The sequence below is a fragment of the Dipodomys ordii genome, unplaced genomic scaffold (genome assembly GCF_000151885.1).
Source record: "Dipodomys ordii isolate 6190 unplaced genomic scaffold, Dord_2.0 Scaffold16, whole genome shotgun sequence".
Classification (NCBI taxonomy): Eukaryota; Metazoa; Chordata; class Mammalia; order Rodentia; family Heteromyidae; genus Dipodomys; species Dipodomys ordii.
The window spans coordinates 16600516-16626346 of record NW_012267232.1 but is presented as its reverse complement, the minus strand read 5'-3'; the positions used below and the strand labels follow the sequence as shown (position 1 = coordinate 16626346).

At 34.8% G+C, this 25831-nt stretch overlaps 1 protein-coding gene across 3 annotated transcripts in view; it reads left to right on the top strand.

The window, feature by feature from the left end:
- Mipol1 (mirror-image polydactyly 1) overlaps positions 1-25831 on the top strand; it is a 320856-nt gene that overhangs the window by 60720 nt on the left and 234305 nt on the right. For 2 of the 3 annotated variants that reach the window (XM_013012202.1, XM_013012201.1), the window contains 4 exons: positions 1948-2167; positions 4264-4393; positions 5992-6097; positions 24702-24831. In XM_013012202.1, coding sequence (XP_012867656.1) covers positions 2025-2167; positions 4264-4393; positions 5992-6097; positions 24702-24831 — 509 coding nt within the window. In that variant the 5' untranslated portion in view covers positions 1948-2024. Of the gene's footprint in view, positions 1-1947; positions 2168-2295; positions 2341-4263; positions 4394-5991; positions 6098-24701; positions 24832-25831 lie in introns of those variants that run through there. The other variant, XM_013012203.1, reaches the window with a different exon arrangement.

Sequence of the window (25831 nt, the reverse complement as noted above, 5' to 3'; positions counted from 1 at the left end):
ACTACTTGAGCCACAGCGACACTTCTGGTTTTCTGAGTGGTTTATTGTAGATAAGAGTCTCACGATTTTCCTGCCAGGGCTGGCTTTGAACCACTATCCCCATATCTCAGCCTCTTGAGTAGCTAGGATTACCGGTGTGAGCCACCAGCGCCTGGCTTCTGCAATCCCAGTATTTAGGAAAAATTTTTTAAAAGGTATCTGTATTTCTATATTTCAAAAAGCCATAATTTTAAGAATGAAGTCTGCTGGGAACTGGAACTTGTAAAGTTCAGTTTCAAAATCTTAGCTGTTAACACATTACAGTAGATAAGATGTGATCTTCCATTTCAAAAACATACTTGTACATACATTTCTCTAATTTGGGAAGGAGAAGGGAAAAAGCAAAATGCTTAAAAAGGATACAGGTTGACCCATTGTAACAATGAGATGTACAAAACACTACGTTGAAAATAAACTTTACAACTTCGGCCCGGGGCGGGGAGGGGGGTAGTTGTGGATGTGGGAGGGTAGGGATAGTAGGGGGAACACAAAGGAGGAGGCAACAAGGCTCAATAGGAAATGTACTTTTTACCTTGCTCATGTAACTGTAACCCCTCTGTACAGCATTTTTACAATTTAAAAAAAAACTACAAAAATATATTTAAAAAATACCTATACTTCATGAGAGCTACTTTTTAAGTGTCCTTACTTTTTTTTTTCCGGTGGGTTGTGGGGCTTGAACTCTAGGCCTGGGCACGCTGTCCCTGAGCTCTTGAGCTCAAGGTTAGCACTCTACCTCTTGAGCTACAGCACCACTTCCAGCTTTTACTGTTTATGTGGTGCTGAGGAATTGAACCCAGGGCCTCATGCAAGGCAAGCAATCTACCACTGAGCCACCTTCCCAGCCCTGTCCTTACTTTTTTGTTTGTGGTTTCATTCCAAAATTTCCCAGGCCTAAAAAAAGATTTAAAATTTCACAGGTTTGAGAAGGGATTCCCCAAAAAATCAAAAGAGGTATATCTGTCTTTTAAAGCTAAATGAATTATTTCTGCTGGAATTAATAAAAAGTACTGTGATCTGATTTGCAAATAACATGGTTTGTTTTGAGCATGTGTTTGTGATTTTTCCCCCAAACTGTATTATATTATTAAACATAATTATTTCTTTGAAATAGGAGGAGGCAACAATGCTTGATAAGAAATGTACTCATTACCTTGCCCATGTAATTGTAACCCCTCTGTATGGTATTTTCACAATAAAAATTAAAGAAAAGAAATAGGTATTATTTACAAGATTCTGATTAAAATAATTTTTGTGAGAAACCCTGCATACAAAGTAAGATTTCCTAGTATTTAATAAATATGGAAATTAAAATAATTCTTAAACCATCTTAATATTTTGATGATTACAAAATAGCAGTTCAAATGCTAGGCCAAGTATTTTAAGTACCCAGTTCTTACAACTCAAATAAGTGCTATGGTATTTGCTTTTCACAAACAGGAAACTGAGGTAAGTGGGGATAAATAACTTGCCCAACATTGTTCACATTCTAACACATGCAGCAAATCAGATACCAGTGTTCTGTGCACATTATCACTTCATAAATCACTAACTTATTGGATCCTATTTTAGAAATCGGGGAAAAAATGATCTTTTAACTAGTGGCCCTCAGGATGCTGGAATTATCTGAGGTTTCAACTGTGGGTATTTATTTAGTACAGAGTGCATTCTGGCCTTCAAATACTTAAAAGCTAAGGTTACTCCAACACATTGCCAAGGCTGTGAACCAGCCTTGGAAATCTGACTGTGGAAGTGGAAATACAGATGACAAGTCTATACTACAATCCCTAAGTAACACTATTAAGTGTATGTTTAAAGCCATGAGGGTATTTATCTACCTAAAATGTTTATTTCACTGAATTATTTTAGTATGTAACTACTTCATTTTTATATATTGTGTTTCTTTAGGTACAGATAGAGCCTACATTTCTCTTGAAGAGGCTTCAGGGAGAAATAAAAGTAGACAGCTAGACAAGCAACTGACTATGAATTCTGAAAACAAGCATCAGAATCTGGAGGATTTAGGAAGTGAAGTCACACGTGATGACACAGAATTGCCAGAACAGATAGCAAGGAATTTTCAAGTTGTTAGTCCTCATCCAGATTATGGGATATCTGAAGATTCCAGGTGAGTGCCACATGCAGCCTTCTATCTAGAAAGAAAGAACTTTTCTCTCCCCCATTTCAGTTTCCTTTGTTTCTAAATTTGATATGTCAGAAACTGGAGAATTTGAGGATTCTTCCAACATTTGTTATTGTTTTCATAATATTGGTACAATGTGTCAAGAGGAAAAGCACAAGGTAAGTTTGAAGTAAAGCAATAAAGTTTTATTCCTTGTTCATTCAAATTTCTTTAACCTTTCCCTATGTGTGAAAATAACCGTTGAACTGCTATAAATGAGATACTATTCATCAAAGCCAAAAGCTGATAGTGATAGGACAGATTAAGCCCAAATAGATGTTTTGGGTTTTATATGGCATTATTTGTCATTACATTCAAATACTTTTAGAGTGGTCATGTACTCTGCTATTTGCCCTCTTTATTATTTTACATTCTGCAACTTATACCCATCTACTCTGCCTATTTGATGAAAGGGTTTATGATATTTATGAATGTTATCTTTGATAATAAGATACTTGAATAATTATTCACATTTTAGGAAAATAGTGTTAGATTTAAAATTTTTCAATGATAATATAATTCTATTTTTAGTCTACACAAAGTCATATTTTCTAAAATGCTATTTTATAAGTTTTATAAAATAGAAATTGCTATTTCTACTGGGTATGGTTAGCATTTGTCTATAATCACAGCTACTCTGAACTCAAAAGTTGGGACAGTTATGGTTCCAGACAAAACAGTGAGACAAGGTGGGATTTGTGTGTGTTTGTGGAGGGGGCCGGTCTGGCAGGAGGCCTAGGTGATGTCACTGAGCTTTTGTGCTCAAAGCTAGCTCTCTACCACTTGAGCCACAGTTCCATTTCATTGGGGATTTGTATCTTAGGGACTTTCCTGACCGCAGGCTGACTTGGAACCTTGATCCCAGACTTCTGAGTTCTTAGGATTATAGGCATGAGCCACTAGCACTCTGCTAATTTTAAGATCTCTAGCATGGAGATCTTAAGATCTTTAGTATATTACAACAGGAGATAGGTAGTACTATACTACTATCCCAATATAGTAATTCCTAGATTTATCTATGCTTACACATGTAATGCTTCATATAACAATCCCTTTTACCTTTCTCTCCTTTTTGCTGTTTTCTTAGAAGTTACTAGTATTCTCAAATAACAGACAAAGTATCAAAAATTAATTTCACCTAGCATTAAATATTGTGGGAATAGGATTTTATTTTAATGTGTTGAAATTAATAATAAAATGTATTCTTTAAATCAAATCTAAAATATACCTGGTAATTTCTGCATTTTCAAAAGAGCAAGAATTGCGAGCAGAATCCCTGGAATTACTAATTGAAATAATATTTTTAGCTCTAAAGTTTGAGTGATTTTTGTCGAGTCGACTGGGCCATGGGCCTCTTAGGTATTACTAATGTGCTTCCCACAAATTTAACTATCTCAGTTGATAGATTTCCATCTCTTTGTGTAGTAGAGGTATAGTTTAAGAATATCTGGCCCAAAGAAACATAGGTCCCATGGTTTCCCTTATTTGTAACAACTAGTATATGTCTGAGTCAAGCAGAAAAGGTCAGATAAGTTGATGTTAGGGGAATGTTCCCAAGATAAGTATTCAAATTTTTTTTTCTTTCATGCAATTGTTTCTAACATATTTATAAGATGATTTCTATGTTGCTTTGTATGTCCCTCCCCCATGGTATAACCCATGCTTTCACTGTATTTGATGTTGGTATAATTTGTGGAGGGGAAGGGAAAAAAACAAGTCGTTTAACTAGGGATACAGGTAGACCCATTGCAACAATGAGATGTACAAGTTGTTATGTCAAAAAACGAACTTTACAACTTTGGTGGGGGGTGGGGGGAGGGCCGGGTGGGGGGAGGGAGGGAGTATGGGAAGGGGAAACAAAGAGGAGGCAACAATGCTTGAAAAGAAATGTACTCTTATTTTGCCCATGTAATTGTAATTCCTCTGTATGGTATTCTCACAATTAAAAAAAAAAGAATATCTGTAAGAAAGAGAAATTTATAATAGGGTACCTTTACATATTATTAAATTTAAATTTGTATTCTTCATTTTATTTATTACAGCATTATGGAAAGTAGGAAGAATGATTTGAATTATGAATATATGATTCCTAACCAACTTACTTCAGACTCTGAAGAAACAATTGCCTTTCTTCTAAAAGAATTAGATATTCTCAGATCAAGCAATAAAAAGGTATAATATAGAAAGTGAGATTATTATACAGTCACTTTTAGCTATGGGCCTAATAAATTTTCTTTGTCAGCATCATTATTCTGGTTTATTGCATTCTTTAACAACAAAGTGGTTGAGTCTAGTAACTGTCTGTGAAAATAGTTTTTTGTTTTTCTTCCTATTGGTCTGTAATATTACTTTCTTTTATATAACCCTTGTCCTTTATGTAGATACTAATAAAACAAGTACTCAAGTTTTATAGAAGTACCTCAGCACCATGGAGTATAATGAATTTGAACCTTGTGCATGCTATTTTTTTAACTTTTCTTCTCTTTTTCTTTTTAAGTATCTATGCCCTGTATTTCACCTCAACAATGTATGTAATAGAATTTCTCCCACATCAGTATTTTATTGGCATCAATTGGTTGTTCAAAGGGATTTCATTTGGACACATCATATGTATATAACGTACCTTGATCAGACTATGCTTCATTATCCTTTCCAGACCATCCTCAGCAAGCTTCATTGTTCCATACACACACATGTACATAAAGTATTTTGACAGTATTCTCTCTCTCTCACTCTTCCCTTTACCCTTTCCATCCCCACTACTACTATCCCAAACTGTACCTGTTTGAAATTCCTGTCATTCATTTTGTAATTAAATTTTAAAGTAACAAATGATACTGTCCTTTATCTGGTATCATCTTATACAGTCATCTTATATATTTTATTCAGTACAGCTTGTTATATCAAGTTCTTTAATTAATAGCTACATTCCTCTGAGCATTAGAAACATTCATTTTCTGTGGATCTTTTCTTAAAAAAAACTCTGCTACCTTTCTGATTCTAATATTCTTACTGTTTGACCTAATCAAACTGGAGCATGGTGTTAAGAATGTTGATTGTGTCTCAAGGAAAACAACAGAAGTGACAAAAGCCTAGGGTGGAATTAAAAAAATATTTGGAAGGATTCCATGTAAGCATAAGATATTTTCTATACTTTCATTTAGTAGTTATTATATGCCAATTATGAGTCAAGATCACAGTGCCAATTTATATGGAATATTATGAGGCAGCATAATCATAAAAAGATTTGTATCAGATATTAAGATTATTATCTTAATTAATTTTGTTTCTAAATATTGTGCTAAGAGAAGCTGCAAAACTGCTGTCTATTATTTTAATATTAGCAACCTTCCAGATCTTTTGCTTTAAGACAAAGCAATGGGTGAAATTGCTTTTCCAGAAGTTATTTTTAACAATAATGCTTCTCTTTATTTATGTATATTTATATATTAAAATTTTAGTGTATATTTGGATGTTTTTGTAATTTCTGTGTGATTCTTTATAAAATGCCTTACAACCTAATTTTTTATTGGAGCTGATGTATTTAGGTAGTTAGGTATAACATCGTATTAGAGTTTAGTTATAAAATTTTACTTCGAGGGCTGGGAAGGTGGCTCAGTGGTAAAGCGCTTGCCTTGCATGCTTGAGGCCCTGGGTTCGATTCCTCAGCACCCAAAATAAAAACCAAAACAAAATTTTACTTTGAAATGAATTGCATTTGTAGATGACAGTTATCTAATAACAATACACTTTTTATCAATGTGTTGTAGCTTCAAGAAAATCTGATTAAAGAAAATAAAGAACATAGAAAATTAAAGCTTGTGTTGGAACTTCAGGAGAAAGCAACAGAAGCTAAAATTGCTGAAAAGACAGCAGGTATGGTAGATGAATGTTTTAGAATACAACCTGAGGAGTGACAGAGGTTGTTAAATAATGTGTCTTAGTGAATACTAGCATACTGCTTTATTTGCCAAAGGAGGAGAGCTCCTCTCTTTCTCGTATTCTTTTTTTTTTTTTTTTTGGCTGCTTAGAAAATAGGTGGCTTTAACATCCTGGTACTGGTATTAGTGAGAGCTTTACCTGTATTCATACTGATTTGGCCATTAAATGCATTGTTAACACCATGTCAATCCAATCACAAAAAGGTTGTTTGTTTTGTTGGAAGGGCCTGAACAAACAAGGGGAAATAATGATTACCAGTGCCTCTACCTTTCAACCAGCAGTTCAAATACCACTTATTGTTTTAGCTTGTGGAGAGGAAATACTTCTTTGTAAGAAGATAGGCATATATTCATTGCCAGTAGAAACCTACATTTGATTTAAAAATCAGTTTTGTGCAATTAATCAGTTAATATCTGGTGATATAGATGATGACAGATATTTTCCTTGAGATTAAAGTGAAAAGTTGCTACAGTTTATTGTTGTAAGTGACTGCCTTAAAAATGTTTAGAGTCCATTTTTAATCTATTTTACTCTATTTTAGTCTTTTATAATCTTTTCCACAAAGAGAATACTTTTTAGCATATTTAAGATGTTACAGATATAATTAAAAAATTCTCGATTTTGTTATTTTCATGTATGCATGTAGTTCTTTCTCACATACAGTTTTCTTGTGTTAAGGAAAGAACATTTTTATAAAATAATAGATGCTAGCATTTGGATGAATTTTAGAAGTGTCTTATTTAACATTTATATCAATTGGAATGATTTTAAAAATAATTTCATGATTAGTTTGATGTTATAATTATGCTTTAGATACTCCTTGTTATGTATATAAAAGATTTGTTATGCATATAAAATACTTTTGGGTCTTTTAGATCAGAGATGTGATTAATTAATATAATCTGCAAAATGTTACTGTGGAAGGTAGAACTGCATATCACTACAAATGTTTAACTAAGATGACCATATATAAATCCTCCAATAGGACACTAGGTGATTTCTTCTCTGTGATGACAAAGTACCATAAAGTTTTATATCAGCTTTATTTAGGAGATATGAAAATAGTAAATTTTAAGGGAAATTAATTATATGCTAAAATTAGTAATACAAATATAAGCTTATAACAATTAAGGATTTCATACTTTTTATCAAAATCAAACATATATTTAAATCATTAGAACATTATAAAAAGTCATTTGATTTGAAGTGTGCATAATAATGTAACAGAATAATGTAACAGAAGTAAGAGAGTAAGTTTTGGGTTATCAACACTTTCTGAGATCATGATTTCATATATCTGTATAGCTTAATCATTTATGGGCTGGGGAACTCAGGAAATAATATTAACATTTTAATACAGTTAGCATGTACTTTAATTATTTGTTTATTGGTATATATTTATGGATTCCTCTTTATTGAACTATTTGAATTATGTAAGCATAAAATGGAAAGAATTTTTTTTTTTTTATTACCAGTCCTGAGGCTTGGACTCAGGGCCTGAGCACTGTCCTGGAGTTTCTTTTGCTCAAGGCTAGAGCTCTACCACTTGAGCCACAGCTCCACTTCTGGCCTTTTCCATATATGTGGTACTGAGGAACTGTACCCTGGACTTCATGCATGCTAGGCAAGCACTAAGCCACATCCCTATCCCAAAGTGGAAAGAATTTGATGGTCTTTATTTTGGTCAGTCATGGGGCTCAAACTCAGGGCCTGGGTGCTGTCCCTGAGCTTTTTTGCTCAAGGGTGGTGCTCTACCACTTTGAGCCACAGCTTCACTTCCGATTGTTTTATTCTCTTTAATCATATCTCACTTGCAACAAAATGCTTTACTAAATGTTAACTCAAAGATGTTAAATATATTTTACATCCACTTATAAAATAATGCATATAGCATTGTATGAGAGAAGCATATAGTTTCTCTCATACAAAACAATTTAGTTGAGACTATGTGTAAATACCTAGTCATAAAAGTGATGCAAAATACAAATCTTCCAAGTTCTTTAAAATATATATGGGTACATATATTTTTGAAAATGTTTTAGTTATTTTGTTTTATAAAGAGCTTAAGATATTTTCTTATAACACTAAAGAACATTATTTTTAACTTTTTTATTATTATTATAAAGGTAATGTACAAGCTGGGCACCGGTAGCTCACGCCTGTAATCCTAGCTACTCAGGAGGCTGAGATCTGAGGATCGAAGTTCAAAGCCAGCCTGGCACGAAAGTCCATGAGACTTTTATCGCCAATAAACCACCAGAAAACTGGAAGTGGTGCTGTGGCTTAAGTGGTAGAGTGCTACCCTTGAGCTGAAGAGCTGAGGGACAGTGCCCAGGCCCAGAGTTCAAGCCCCATGACCAACCAAAAAAAAAAAAAGTGATGTACAGAGGGGTGACAGTTACATAAGAAAAAGAGTACCTTTGACTTTGGACAGTGTTGCCCCTTCTTTTTTTTTTTTTGGTTGGTCGTGGGGCTTGAACTCTGGGCTTGGGCGCGGTCCTTGTGCTCTTCAACTCAAGGCGAGCGCTCTACTGCTTGAGCCATAGCACCACTTCCCCTTCTCTTGCTCTAAGTTTTTCCCTCCCATCCTTACCCACAAGTTGTATAGTTCTTTTTCAACAGTGTCCAGTGAGTACCACTACTGCATTTGTTCACTCTTTGTCCCTCAATTTCTGTGGAGAAAAATTGCATTCATAGTATCAACATTAAAATACTTAGGAATCTGTTAGTTTGAAACTACAACATTAGTCCATTGGTAGATTATTTTACATAATTTTTCACTATTTATATGGTTTTCAATAAATGTAGTCATTACCAAGTACAGTTAAAAACATCAAAACCAGAGCTGAGAATGTGGCTTAGTGGGAGTGTTTGTCTAGCATGCATGAAGCCCTGGGTTCGATTCCTCAATACTACATAAACATAAAAAGCCAGAAGTGGTGCTGTGGCTGAAGGGGTAGAGTGCTAGCCTCAAACAAAAGAAGCTCAGGGACAGTGCCTAGGCCCTGAGTTCAAGCCCCAGGACTGGCAAAAACAAAAAACAAACAAAACAAAAAAACATAAAACCAGTATTGAAATACAAAAGAGGAACAGTATAGATCTATGATTACAGGTAACAAAACCTTACTTTTCATGTGAAAGAACAAAGAAATATGGATGTTTGTGCACATAACTACTCATTTTCATATTCAGAATAAAATGAATGTATATTATCAAAGTTCATACATACCTAAATGTAATGTACATAAGCAAAATATTAACATTCCAAAAAAACTTGGAAAAATACCTGAACTTAATATTTAAAAATAGAAAATATGATATAAAATTTTCTTTCACATTTTTAAATTAGTTAAAATATGTGGAATATTTTCTATCATAAATAATTCCTTAGACAATATAAAATACAAAGATTTATTTATAAAAACATTAGTTATGATAGCAAGAGTATTAAATCTAACAGAGTCATTAAATAAGTTAGGGTACATGTATTCTACTACGCATTAAAAATAGTTGATAAGATATAAATATATAAGATCTATAGACATAGACACGTAATATATAAAGATCTTTATAACTCACATTTAAGTGAAAGAAGTAATGGTAATCCATAATTGTAAAACAATTTTGTTAAAAGAAATAGCACTTATACATAAATGAAAGGCCAGTTTTAGTTCTCTTTAAAGGAAACTAGTAATGTTTCTGGGAATAATTTCTGCCTTTTTTATGTTTCCACAGCGAGTTTGTATTGGATTTACTTTACTTTTAAAAGCTGTCATTTAAGAAAACAACATTGATTTTGTACTCTAGTCTTAAAATATTTCCTATGATAAATTTGAAACATAAAGACTACATAAACCGAAGTTTTAAAAGCTGTATGATGACTGTGATTCAAATTTGCCATTCTGTCCATGTTGTTTTTCTTGTCCTCCAGATTCCCTCATATTCATTTCAATGTCTTCTTTTGTGCATATGTATATGTGTGTAAACTTACAAAGTATAACTATAGATATGTAAATATATTTATATAACATGAAACTAATAATACATACCAATTATAATATATAATAATGTATTATTAATTATAACATACCATGTTAATTATAACTGTCTTTACATAGACTAGTCAATTAAATATAACTATCTAACTGGTACAATTAAAGTGACATAAAACAAAACGTACCAATTCTCTGTATGCAATTGGAAGCAGTTGTGAAGTCTAAAATCCTTGGAATTAGATTAACCACTTCCCCTCCAAACACATACATAAACAGTAGTACATTTTACTAAAATGTGAACTCAAAATTTAAAAAATGGAAGGTAGAAGAGCTGGGGTTGTATACCTATAAAAAACTTTCATGTAGAGTGTTATTCAGTCTCAACTCTGTTTTCTTTGTTTTCCTGTTTTTTGTTTGTTTTTTTTTTGGGGGGGGGTCCAGTCGTGGGGCCTGAACTCTGGGCCTGGGCGCTGTCCCTCAACTCTTCAGCTCAAGGCTAGTGCTCTACCACTTAAGCCATAGCGCCACTTCTGGCTTTTTTCTCTTTGCATATGTGATGCTGAGGAATCCAACCCAGGGCCTCAGACATGCAAGGCAAGCGCTCTACCACTGAGCCACCTTCCCAGCCCCTTGTTTTTTTTTTTTTAAATTGTGAAAATACCATACAGAAGGATTACAAATACATGGGCAAGCTACTGAGTAGAGTTCTTATCAAGCATTGTTTCCTCCTCCTTTGTTTCCCCTTCCCATCCCTTCCCATACCCCCCCCCCCAGCGTTTTTTATACAATGTAAACTAATCCAAAAAAGCCAGAAGTGGTAGAGTGCTAGCCTTGAGCACAAAGAAGCTCAGGGACAGCAGAGCTTAGGCCCCAAATTTAAGCCCCAGGATGGGGGTGGGGGTAGGGGTGGGAGTGGGAATTTTTGGAGAGCACCCATTGAGTTCAAACTCCAATACTAGGACAAAATAAAACCCAAAACCAAAAAGCTTAGCCTTTACCTGGGTTCTAATCTTTTTAAGAGTTATGTATATAACAATTTCATTAAACCTTGGTTAAACTTAATGGTAGTTGACTTTGTGTTTAAATAGAATAATGCTTTTAAGTGTTTAGTCTGTGGATGTCAGATCAGTAAATGGTAATTATGATAAGTTGATTACTGTCATCATTGTGTTTTCTCAAGACTTCTTGCAGATATTGGAAACCTTTTCTGCCAAGGACCATTTGTATATTTATAACATCTTAAGGGCCATATAAAATTATCAATGTAGACAGAGAGGCCACCAACAGTAGGAGAAAAATATGTATGTGTCTTGTCATGTAGAGCATGATTTCAAGGGCCTGCCTTCCTCCAGGAGCTGAACCTTTCCAAGTAATATATGTAGACACTTTCAAACATTTCTGATAATTTGTACTCATGTCATTAACTATCCCAAATGAATTAGAATAATTAGACAATTACCTTACAAGCATTTTCATATTGTTTTGTTTTGTAAAGAATTCATTTCTGGGGCTGGGAAGGTGGCTCAGTGGTAGAGCACTTGCCTTGCATGCATGAGGCCCTGGGTTCAATTCCTCAGCACCACATAAGCAGAAAAAAAAAGCCGGAAGTGGCGCAGTGGCTCAAGTGGTAGAGCGCTAGCCTTGAGCTGAGGAGCTGAGGGACAGCGCCCAGGCCCAGAGTTCAGGCCCCACGACCGGACCCCCAAAAAAGAGAATTCATTTCTAAGCCGGGCATACGTGGATCACACCTGTAATCCTGCTTATGAGACTGAGATCCAAGGATCGTGATTCAAAGCCAACCGGGGCAGAAACGTTGGTGAAAGTCTTGCCTCTTTTTTTTTTTTTTTGTAGGTCCTGGGGCTTGAACTCTGGGCCCGAGCGCTGTCCCTCAGCGATTCAGCTCAAGGCGAGCGCTCTACTACTTGAGCTACAGTGCCACTTATGGTTTTCTAGTGGTTTATTGGAGATAGGAATCTCATGGTCTTCCCTGACTGGGCTGGCTTTGAACTGCGATCCTCATATCTCAGTCTCCTGAGTAGCTAGGATTACAGGCGTGAACCACCAGTGCCCAGCGAGTCTTGCCTCTTATCTCCAGTAAACTACCTGGAAAAAGCCTGAAGTGGTGTTGTGGTTCAGTGGTAGAGCAGTAGCCTTGAGCACAAAGAGGACAGTGCCTAGGCCCTAAGTTCAAGTGCCAGGACCAGCAAAAAAAGAAAAGAATTCATATCTAGCGAGGCATTAGTTTCTCATACATCTCTAATCCTAGCTACTCAAAAGACTGATATGTGAGAATCATGGTTTGAAAGTAGCACAGGCAGAAAAATCTGTGAGAGTTTTTTATCTTCAGTTAACAAGCAAGAAACCAGAAGTGGAGCTGTACTTCAAGTGGTATATTGCCAGCATTGACGGGGAAAAAAAGCTAAGGCACAGTTCCCAGGTCCTGAGTTCAAACCTCACTACCTGCAGTGTCTGTGTGTGTGTGTGTGTGTGTGTGTGTGTGTGTGTGTATGTATATATATGTATATATATGTATATATATGTATATACATATATACATTTTCTATTTATATAATTTACAAACTTTTATTGATAATTTCATTTGATTACCATGTTACATTTTTTCCTCAATGTAAGATTTAGCTTTATTGAGGGAGTTTAAAACATGAAAATTCTTTCTTAAATGTCTAAAAAGCTGTGTATGATATCATACATCTGTAATCTCCTTGAAGTCAATCTGGGGTACAGAGAGACACTGTCTTAAAAAAAAAGATCTACATGAAAAGAAAATAAAGGAAAATATAAAAGGTTTTATTTATTCTTAGGAGAACTTATCTCATTCCTTCCTATGTGTTAACATTGAGAAAAATTAATGTCATTGTACCTGTTTAGATTTTTGTTTTGTTTTTTGCCTGTCCTGGGCTGGAATCAGGGCCTGTCCTTGAGTCTCTTTGTGCTCAAGGCTAAAGTTCTACTACTTGAGGTACAGTGCCACTTCTGGATTTTTCTGTTTATGTTGTATGGAGGAATCCAACCCAGGGCTTCATGCATGCTAGGCAAGCACTCTACCACCAATCACATTCCCAGCCCCTGATTTTTACTGTATTAGTCATTAAATTATTTGTATATATGAATAATACTTGAAAATTGTTAGTATGTATGATCTTCAAATTTTAGGGGGATATTTTTGGGAAATATTCAAGATACTTTAGAGAAACTTTTATTGTTTCTCATATAAAAACATGATTAAACTATAAACATTTCAAAATGTGTTTTAAATTGCATTTAACAATAGTTAAATCACATTTAATCACTTCTATGGTTTGATTTACACATAATAATTTTTCTCTTATGCTAGTGAAGTGTTTATAACTTAAAAAACAGCCTGTTCAATTAAACCTTTCCTTTTGTCTAAACAATTTCTGTGGGCATTGTCTAGTGTTTTTTGTCTCTTTAATTTTTATTATTCAATTGCATTTTAGTATACAGATGCTGTTTAAATATTACATAAGATAATTTATTTAAATATTTTTCTTAAGTTGTCTTTGTGATGTTTAAAATATTTATATTTCTTTAAAAGCCTTATTTTTCTATTTCTTAAACACTCACGTTAGAGCCTCTGCCTTATGTGTTAGTTATTTTTCTTTCTTGCATGTCATCCATTAAAGATTAGCTGTGGAAGGTTGGAGCATGGAGAGATTATGAATGACAGAACAACTCCTGTAGAATAATAATCAGTTTTTGGTATTTAATGCTGTTTGACTTTTGCAGACACATTTCTTATTAACCTTTGGTACAAAGAGAAATCCAGGTTCCTGATATCTCATGGAGAAGATGAATTTGAGATCCTCTGCCAATTAAACTGAAATAAATCCAATATTGAGTGTTAGCCAAAAGAACTCCTTAGTTTCTAAGTCTCATGTTTATAAGGCAGTCTATCTGTCTATCTTACTACATTTTAGCATGTAATTCAATGGCAGCATAATGTGCTTGGCTCACTTGTACTACTGATTTAAGCACTAAACTGCCTTTTGTCTTTAAACATATATTTCTTTCTGTGTACTGAAATTTAAACTATTATGTATAGAAAAGGAAATAGTGTCAGTCCCTTCTTATTACAGAGAGTATACATTTGTTATGGTTCTGAAAAGAAGAGTTTTATTGTGATTGCTTAGAGAGTCCGAGCATGAATCTTACAAACTTAAGTTTTTCTATTCAGGTTAAAATTTAAATGTTAAAAATATAGATAGCAGGGGCTGGGAAGGTAGCTCAGTGGTAGAGTGCCTGCCTTGCATACATGAGAGCCTGGGTTCAATTTGTCAGCACCAAATAAGCAGAAAAAGCTGTGACTCAAGTGGTAGAGCACTAGCCCTGAGGGGAAGAGCTGAGAGACAGCACCCAGGCCCAGAGTTCAGGCCCCACAACTGGCCAAAAAAAAAAACAACCCAAAATATAGATAGCAATCATAGAAAGACATTTCAACTAATTAGCATGGAAAAGTAAAAGTTCTGTAATAGAAAATATACATTTCTCCTGTAAAAGAATTATTAGCGGGTTTGAAATGTGGCTTAGTAGTAGAGGACTTGCCTAGCATGCATGAAGCCCTGGTTTCAATTCCTCAGTACCACATAATCAGAAAAAGCAGAAAGTGGCTCTGTGGCTCTAGTGGTAGAGTGTTAGCCTTGAGCAAAAGAAGCTCAGAGACAGTTCCCAGGCCCTGAGTTGAAGACCCTAGAACTGGTAAAAAATACCCAAAGAATTATTTGGCTGGGGATGTGACTCTGAAGGTCCTAGAAAACTTTCCTAACATGTCTGAGGCTCAAGGTTCAAATCCTAGCACCCCAAAGGGGAAAAATATTCTTCTATAATACCATATCTCAGATGGTGTTGACCAGGTGATTACTAAGAACAAACATTCTTAGGAAGCTGAGGCAAGAGTTCAAGGCCAGCCTTATACAAAAGGAAATCCTATGTCAATAATAATAATAATAATTTAAAAATGTAGAGAGAATGAGTGAGTTCTATATACCACAAATACAAAAATTGCATATATTAAAAAATAATGCATGTTTAAATCCTATGTTTTGTATGGATGTTATAAAATTCAATGGCTTTCATCTAGCGCGTGATTGCTGTCACAGCATTAAATGGAGCAAATCACACACATATATATTTTAAGCAGGAAACTACATTTCAAGAATAGGCATACTAATTTAAAACAAAACACAAAGACCCATCTTTGTGAAACATAATGAATAGAATTTTTGATGGAATTTTGTTATTTACACTTGGCTACAGAATTCCATAGAAAAGAATCAGGGTAAATTCTAACCAATGCCAGATAGTACTTGAGGGTGCATACAGTATCACCCCCAGCAAAAAAAGTAAATGTGAAATATAGAGAAAATGTATTATGTACAACCTCTAACAATTGGATATATAGCATACTAGAAGTTAGCATTGCATCAAGCCTATGAGAATATATGTAATTAGTAATTAGTGTATTTAAAATGTAAAAATAGCAAAAGAATTTCAGGAAATGATTTTAAGAATTTTTTTCACATTTTAAAATCATTTGTACTATGTAGTTGTACAAAGGAGTTGTAATTCCATAAGTCAGAATATGAATTCAATGCATCGTGACCAATATCACCTCTTCTATCATTCTCCCCCATTTTCTTCTTGTACCTACTCACAAGTTATGTAGTTCATTGTTTACATAATGTACATCAAATATAATGACTACATTGACTCTTTCCTTTCTCCCTCCATTCTTGTACTCCCCTATGTGTCCTTTCCTCCAAAACATGTTTCTGCTTCCTAGTATTGATTTTGATGAACAGTACATTAGTTTTTCTCATTCACGTGTTTAATTGAAGATTTTAAAGAGAATATGATACTGGGAAATGTTTGGATAGTAGTTACATTTCACAGGATTTTCATATTTATATCTATTAGCTTTATTTTCTTTTTGACAAAACTTGAATTTGTTCTGATACCATATGTTAAGAGTTTAAGAGATTGACTTATTGTAGTCAAATACTTTACTTTATTCAGTAATTAGCTATGTATATACATAAAGATTCTTTTATAAGCCCAGGTCCTGGTGGCTCATACCTGTAAAATGCCTATTCATAAGTTGAGATCTGGAGGATCAAGGCTTGAAAGGAAGAAAAGTCTGTTATACTCCATCTCTGATTAACCAGCAAAATGCTGGACTGGAAGTATAGATCAAGTGGTAGAGTGTCATCTAAAAGACAGAAAACTGAGAAAACTGAGTTCAGGCTCCAATACCTTCACACAGGAAAATACAGATATTCATTGTATGGTGTTTATGTAGTGACTAGCTGGAGCAATGTAAATGTATTATTCTAAACATCTGAGTTGAATAAAATGTGATGTAACCTAGTGATAAAATTTCTTGTGCTATTTTACTTTTTTTTATTTTTATTATTTGTGAACATACTGTACAGAGGGGTTACAATCACATGGGCTTATTTGTTTGATTTTGTTTTTGTTTTTTTGTTTTTTGCTGGTCCTGGGGCTTGAAGTGAGGGCCTGGACACTGTCCCCTGAGGCTCTTTATGTTTAAGGCTAGCACTTTACCACTTGAGCCACAGCACCACTTCCGGCTTTTTTGAGTAGTTTATTGGAGATAAGAGTCTCAATAGGCTGGGAAGGTGGCTCAGTGGTAGAGCGCTTGCCTTGCATGCCTGAGGCCCTGGGTTCGATTCCTCAGCACCACATAAGCAAAAAGAAAAAAGCCAGAAGTGGCGCTGTGGCTCAAGTGGTGGAGCGCTAGCCTTGAGCTGAAGAGCTGAGGGACAGCGCCCAGGCCCAGAGTTCAGGCCCCACGACTGGACCCAAAAAAAAAAAAAAAAAAGAGTCTCAAGGGGATTTTTCTGCCCAGCCTGACTTCGAATCAGGATCCTCAGATCTCAGCCTCCTGAGTGTCTAGGATTATAGACGTGAGACACTGGCACTGGCTATTTTACATTTCTGAAGACTGTTTAAGGACATATGAACAGATTTTGTTTAATTATACACAGAAAGTTACTAAATTCATTAAACATTTCTGTGTCCACCAAATTTTTGTAATGAGCTTGTATTAGTTTTTAATCATATAAAATGATTTGTAAAATAATTGTATAACGTGATTTCATTTTGTTTGTTTTGTTTTGTTTTGCTAGTCCTGAGACTGGAACTCAAGCTGAACTTCTTTTGCTGAAGGCTAGCATTCTACCACCTGAAACACTCCAGAGTTTTTGAGTTTTAATTTGTAATAAGGGTCTCACAGACTTTCCTGCTTGGGCTGGCTTTGAACCAATTTCTCAGATCTCAGCCTCCCTGAGTAGCTAGGGTTACAGGTATGAGCACCAGTGCCTGGCATGTAAAATGTTTAAAAACAAAATGCAATTTTAGAAAGATGTAATGGTGTTATATAAGAAATTGTAGAAGAACCAGTTGAATTTAGCATTTTGATACCAAAACCCATAGCATCAAACTACTTGGAATAGATTTTGGTAAACTTTCTGTAATCTGGTTTGATATATTTACTATTGATTTTAAATTATGCAAAGAAAACTAAATTATATTTTTGATATTAAAATTGTAATTTTGCCATGATCATAACAATTTGCCTTGTGAAAGTTAAAATGTCTGTGACTTTAAATATCACTGTGAAATTTGTGAAATTTATATAATCACTTAATCTCAAAAAATTATTTAAAAAATGTAATTTTGTGGTATGAAGTATATGTGTGATAGTTTCACTAAATACTAATCATTACTATATTTGAAAAAATTCACTTAACATAATTATAAATCTTGGCAAAGTGATCACTCCTCATGTAAAACTATTCTACTAAATACTTATGAATCTAGGAATTCTTTCATCAAATCTGATCTTTTATGTAACTATTGTCTATATTATATGGGCTGCTTAGAATTTGGGGACATTAACTGTATTTTGTCATTATTTAGTATTAAACTTCTAATTTTCTTCCTCTTTTTAGTTCAGCTTGTATATTTATAACTACCACGAGGCTATTAACAAACAGATTCTTTTTCCTGAGAAGTGTCTATCCTTCAAATTATGTTATTTAGAGAATCATGATTTAATGTTTAAACTACAATGTTTCCCAATATACTCTCTCACTGGTAACTGTATTTTAAAAGTAGTTTGGAAAGTGTGGAATATGGGTTTGTCAATAGACTTGGGTTCTATTAAGAAAATATGTACTTTGCCTTGACTCAATAAACTCATACTTAGTATGGTTCAGCTTCTTCATATTTACTCTTGCCCATATTAGAAAACAATTAGCTTACTAAACAAATTTGAGTATTTAGTGGTGGGGGGGTGTGGGTGATCCTCTCTGAATCTTTCTCATTTGACTAAGAATTATAGGATATTTGATAACCATGTTTAAAAATGGAGATATCCAAATATTATTGTAAACACCCAATGATTTGTTTTACCTACAATATAAGTATTTTACTTGGTTGGCTTACATAGTAGCTAATAATATTTGTTAATGTAATTTAACTGCTGTGAACCTTTACTGAACAAATATTGAAATTTATTCAAGTCAAAGAAAGAGAATCTCTAATGACTTTTGTTAAAGCTTCTATTTAATAGTTAAGGAGAAAAGTTTGTATGACATACGAGATGCAATTAACAGTAGATTTTACATTTAATAAAAAGAAAGAAGCATGCGTATTTGCTTTATTCATTCCATCATAATTTGCATTAGAGCTGTGGGTGTTTAATGAGCAAATTCCAACTAAAATGCTATATTGATTTTCTAGTGAACTTTGTAATAGTCATCTACCTTGGAAAAGCTCAGTGTTTACAATTAAGTTTTCTTTACTAAAAATGGTAGAGCATTGCATATTGAACCTTTAAAAGTACCAAATTCTAGAAAGAATCAAATTTTTCATAACCAAAAAATTCTACATGTAACCTAATAGTGTTAAATTTATTATCCAGTAGTGCTTTAATTTGAGAACTATTTCTTTTTTTGTTTTTGTTTTGTTTTGTTTTTGCTGGTTGTGGGACCTGAACTCTGGGCCTGAGCACTGTCCCTCAGCTCTTCAGCTCAAGTCCAGTGCTTTACCACTTGAGCGGGCCACTTCCGGATTTTTCCACTTATGTGGTGCTGAGGAATCGAACCCAGGGCATCATGCGTGCAAGGCAAGCACTTTACCCCTGAGCCACCTTCCCAGCCCGGATAACTATTTCTCATTTATAATTCACATAGCTAGAAACTACATGTGTTTTTTGTGTATATTTTCTGGTATTTAAGTTTTTAAGTTTGAAATACTTAAATAGTAATTTTGGTATATGAGTGTACATTTTTGGATTTTAAATAACATTATAAAAGTAAAACCATTTTTTGATCACATAGAACCAAATAATCTCTTCATACTAAGCATTTTTTGTCTTTAAACAAAGAGATAACGGGACTTACTGCTAAAGCCCCAGACATTGCCATCCTTCCCTTTCACCCGCTGCTACTTTATGTAAAGTGAAATACAACTTGCATCCGATGTCTTCTTATAAGTGTCGGGTCACATTTAAATCAGATAAGTAAGTCCCATGGTTATTCTGGACTGTGTATGGAATTCCAGTATGCCTGGGATACATAATGAAACTCCTGTCTCAAAAACAGATGAGAGAAAAAAAAAACCCAGCCAGTTCAGTAACTTATGCCAGTAATACTAGGAGGTAGATGTCTGGAGGAACATGGTTCTAGTCCAGCCTTGGCAAAATATTTGCAAGACCCCATCTCAGCCAACTAAAAAAAAACAAACAAACAACCGGAACATAGTGGCATACACGTTTCATCCCAGCTATGCAAAAACATGAATAGGAAGATACCATTCCAAAGTAGTTTAAAAATAAAAGATAGACCTTGATCCAAAAAATAGTAATGAAAGCAGAAATGGCTAGGGGTGTGGCTTAAGTTGAGAGCAGCTGCTCAGTAAGTGCAAGGCTCCAAGTTTAAATCTTAGTACTGCTGAAAAAAAACAACCAAATAAAACCATCAACCTTTATAGAAACAATAGGAAATTTGTTGGCCTTTAAAATCTACCAATTAGCATTTTACATTAACAGTATACCTGAATATTCAGAATGATAGAATGTACATGTTAATTTGTAAATATATCATGATGTTACATCTTACCTTGCTTTCCTAACATTCTTCCTCTCCACTATCTCCTTTAATTTCTGGATTTTTTTTTGTGTGGCTCCCTTTCTAGCATCTAGGCACAAGCTCCTGCGTTATAGTTGCATAAGGACAAAGGAAGATGCACAGGTGGACCTCTGGAGTTCACCAAATCGAGAGTAAAATTAAGTGTTTTTCCTTTAGAGTTTTGGCTTCTATACCTCTCCCTTGCCAGCTGGCATCACTGTTGCTGGTGCCTTTCCTGTGAGATTGCTTAGGAGTTAACAAATTCAGAAACAGAACATAAAAGGAAGTTAACAGGTTTTCCCTTGTGTTTCTGAACTCCATAGTGGGAGAAAAAGATCTTATATGGAAAAGATTTTTCCATTGTGATGTCTTATGGGTTTGGATTCACATTAGGAAATGCCAGAGCAAAGTAAAATGGAATACTCCTGACTTTCATGGCAGTTTGGGTTCTAATATCCTGTATTGGTCAAATAGCTGTACCATGTGTCCAAAAAATTTTTATAATTTTGTTTTTGTAATGAAAATTTCGCACATGTTCTCTCAATCTTCCCAGAACTAAAATGGGACTCTGGGTTTGAATGCTTCTGAAAACTTTTTTTCCCCTTAGAAACAAAAGAGCATTTTGTTTTTTCCCTTCCCCTCCCCAAATTATACCAACATCAAATACAGTGAAAACAGGGGTTATACCATGGGAGTGGAACATACAAACCAACAAAAAAAATCACATGGTACCTTATAAATATGTTAGAAACAATAGCAAGGAAGAAAAACTTGTGTCCCTATCTTGGGGTTCATTTTGCTTAGCATCTTATCTGAGCTTCTTCTGCTGTCCCAGACATACACTAGTTATTGGAAATAAGGGAAACTATGGGACCTGTTTCTTTGGGCCTGGCTTACTTCACTTAATGTAATTTTCTCCAAGTCTTTCTATTTCCTAACAAATGGGGCCCATTGTAACAATGAGATGTACAAGACGCAATGTCAAAAAATGAACTTTACAATTTTGGCCGGGGTGGGAGGTTGGGGAGGGTGAGGGGGTGGGAGGGTGTAGTTGAGGAGGTGGGAGAGATGAGATGGTTGGGGAAAACAAAGGAGGCAACAGTGCTGGATAAGAAATGTACTCATTACCTTGCCCATGTAATTGTAACCCCTCTGTACAGTATTTTCACAATAAATAAACTTATTTAAAAAACAAAAACAATAGAGCAGTGGTGAGAAAGTAACATGTTTACCCTAGAATGTGATGAAGATTACATGATTGATAGCTTGAGGAATGACTGTGAGTGACTTCAGGTGATTCATTTTCCTCCCCTCTAAATTTTACTACTTAAGTTTCACTGCTTAGTAACTCTAAGACTTAATCTTTGTTATTAATGAGCCCTTTGTTTTTCTCTTTTTCATTTCTGTTACCATTGTCTTTACTTGGGGTTTTGTTATTTCTCATCCAGGCTGTTTTTAATAATCTAATATTTAGTTCAGGAGAATATGTACTACAACTTGCAATTTTCTTCCACTTCTGTACATCTTATGCATGTAGTAGTCTAAACTCTTGGGCTCTCTTTCTGAAACATAGACTGGCCCAGCCCTGATGGCTCATGCCTGTAATCCTAGTCACTCAGGATGCTGAGATCTAGAAGATTGTACTGAGAAGCCAGACCAGGCAGACTTTGTCTCCTATTAACCAGCAAAACATTGGGTAGAGATGTGGCTCAAGTGGTAGTCATTCAAGTGATGTCATGAACAAAACCAGGGAAGCACAAGGCCCTAAGTTGAAATCCCAGTACTAGGGGAAAAAGAAAAAAAAAGATACTTCTGTTGAAACTGTTTTTATGTTGAAGTCTACTTCATGTAATAACCAAATTATAGGTTGGCATATATATTTATTTATATGTACTTGAAAATTCCCAATTGCAGATCATTTATAAGAACCACTGATGGAATTGCTTATTTTGATGACTGTCCTGACATTTTTGTTTCCACTCTTGTTCATCTATTTCTCACCCACAATATAGAATATTCCTTTTGAAACATAAAAGTCATGATTTCCCTTGTTTGGAATTTTCAGTAGCTACTATCATGCTTAGACAATATCTAGCATCCTTACTGTGGGTTCTAAGGCCAAAAATGATCTCACAGAACTCCACCTTCACTTACTACGTTCCAACCATATGGCTTTCATGTTGTTTTTTGGATACTTCCAAGGCCTTCTATTATTAATTCTCTTATTTGTCCGTCCGTCCTTCCTTCCTTCCTTCCTTCCTTCCTTCCTTCCTTCCTTCCTATCTTCTTCCCCTCCTTCTTTTCTTGCTTTCCCTGTCCTTCCTCTTGCCTGCCTGACTGAATTGTCTGTCTCACTGTAATACAATGTATAATTCCTGATAGAAAGGACTCATTAGCCTAGTATATTCATTTCCCTTAAAACAACAATATGCATGACTGTTACAGAACTTTGATAAATATTTAATAAATGAATGAATGGTTAAACTTCTTTTCTTTCTTCTTTGAAGTATTTTCTATTTGTTTTGTTTGTTTGATAGGTGTGTTCTGGTACTAGAGCTTGAACTCAAGGCCTCCAGCACTTGCACAGATATGCTTTATCACTGGAGCCACATATATGCTTCTGACTTTTTTGCTAGTCAGTTGGAGATAAGTCTCAGATATGTCTGCAAGGTCTGGCTTCAAATGAGATTTTTAAAACAAATTTATCTTTATGTAGTTTCTGAGTAGCTAGCATTCTAACCCCAAACTAGATGTTGCTTCAACATTTGCTTCGTCATAACATGTTATATTTTACACTTAAGTATTTCATACTCTATAATGGAAAAGGTAGAGTTGATCTCTTCTCAGAATGAATTTATAGTTTAAGTAATATAATGATAACTGTGTTGATTAGCTGTGAATCAATTCATAACAAACTTTGAGCATCATCCCACTGTTTTAAAAACTAAAGAACTATTTCAGCCAGGTTCCAGTGGACATGCATGTAATACTAGCTACTCAGGAGGCCTTGATCTAAGGATTGTGTTCTAAGCCAGCCTCAGCAGGAAAGTGCATACGACTCTCATCTCTAAGCACCAAAAAGTTGGAAGTGGAGCTGTGGATCAGGTGGTAGCATATTAGCCTTGAGATCAGGGACAGCACCCAGACCCCTAATTTCAAGCCCCCAGACCAGCAAGAAGAAGAAGAAGAGGGGGGGTAGAAGATGACGACAACAACAGAAGAAGAAGAAAGGGAGGGAGAGATAGAGAAAGAGAAAGAAAAGGACAACTTTAGACCATCAAAGCTCTTTTCAGTAGTATTTTACAAATCTAAGTGATATAATTTGCATCATAATCTGTATCAATGGTGTCCCTGCTTTTGGCAAATATGAAATGCTAAATCATCACACTTCTGCCTGTTTTTATTCTTTCCTGATCCATTCCCTCTCCTCCCCTTACAGCATTTCAATGAGGAGACTACTATCCCAAGTTGGGTGCTCATGTTTTCCATGCCTGTTGAGTTATTTTTACTAGTTGTGACTATGTGAAATTTGTAGGTAGTTTTACTTTACAGCTTGCCATTTTTGTCAACTTTTCATTTCTTAGGTTTTCTTTTCTGCCCATAGCATTCACATTAAATACCGAGTAGTATTTCATTCTGATGTTTTAGTAGTTTATTATTGCTCGTGTTGATGGACATTTGTTATTTCTAAGTTTTCATTATTATAAAAGGTACTGAAATTTTTCTTTTGCATGTTTCCTTTTGCACGTATGTTATGTATAATAATTTTGCTATACTACATACCAAAGAGGGGACTTGAAATATTAGAATAGGCATGTTGTCGGCTTTAATAAATGATGTCAAAGTCTTCTTCATATTGTAGAAAGACATATGTCTATCTTCAATGTATGAGTTTCTTTTTATTCACAAACTAACATCTATTATTGGAACCTTTAATATTTTCTTCTCTTTTGAATGTTGTTAGCTCAATTTTGTAAAAGCTATTAAAATGGTTTCTAAAGTTATTGATAATAATTCAATTAGGTCAAAGAAATTTGTTAAAATAAGAATTATAGGGGCTGGGAAGGTGGCTCAGTGGTAGAGCGCTTGCCTTGCATACCTGAGACCCTGGGTTCGATTCCTCAGCACCACATAAGCAAAAAGAAAAAAAGCCGGAAGTGGCGCTGTGGCTCAGGTGGTAGAGCGCTAGCCTTGAGCTGAAGAGCAGAGGGACAGTGCCTAGGCCCAGAGTTCAGGCCCCACGACCGGACCCCCCCAAAAAAAAGAATTATATTTGAATTTTGCTTTTGCTAACTATATGCATTTGTCCTTTGCTTTTTCTAATTAATTATGGGCTATCTATTTTGGCAGCTCTGGTTGAAGAAGTGTATTTTGCACAGAGAGAACGTGATGAAGCTATTATGGCTAGACTGCAACTGGCGATTAAGGAGAGAGATGAAGCAATTGCACGAGCCAAGCATATGGAAGTTTCTCTAAAAGTGTACGTACACATTTAAAATTATAGGTGATGGAAATATTTATGAAATGCATGTTTTATGTAATAGTCACATGTTAAAAATGTTACTGAGTCTTATTGTTGCAATAAGACATTGTATATCCTTGTAATCTTTTTCTAAATCATTTGGCATGCTAGTAATTTGCCTGTTGGAGATTGCAGTTTTTTATTTTGTCTTGTTTATTTTCAGCAAAAGAAAGTACTGGTATGTAAATTCAAGGTCTTTTTCTTGTTAGGAAAACATTTTTTGCCCTTTCACTGTAGTTATTTTTGTGGTAGGGTCTTCTGCTTTTGCCTAGGCTGACCTGGACTGTGATCCTCCTACTTATAAGACTCCCATATAGATGGGATCTTGCTAACTTCTTTTCCAGCATAGATTTAGGAATTATTTGGGATTACAAATGAGGTCATTGTGCCTTGGTCAGTAAAGAAAAAGAGAAAGCGAAAAAAAAAATTACTCTCAGTACAGTTATTGTACTTTCCACATGACTCTACTGTTTCTTCTGATGATTATCTCCTCTCTTCCTTTCTTACCACTTTCTTGATAGATTTCAACTCTTTGAGTTCCTTTCTTGCCCCTTGTTTAATATCTGTTTCTGTTCTTCACTACTTTTTTCTTTTTTAAATATTTCTTATTTTTGTATTATTATATATGTGATGTACAGAGGGGTTACAGTTCCATAAGTCAGATAATGAGTACATTTCTTTTTGGACAGTGTCACTCCTTCCCTCACTTCCAGCTGCTTGATATTTTTTTAGATATGGCTCTTAAACTTTAGTGATACTTGAAATAATAAAGTCTGAGAGTACTATTTTGGCCACCCAGGTGATTCTAATAAGGTAAGTGATGGACCACACCTGGAAGAACAATGCCACAGAAATTTGTATATCTCAAATTTTACTGTGCAAGTTTAATCTCTTGGAAGATCTTGCTATAATGCAGATTCTACACTTCAGCAAGTCTGGGGTGGTATTCCAACGAAAA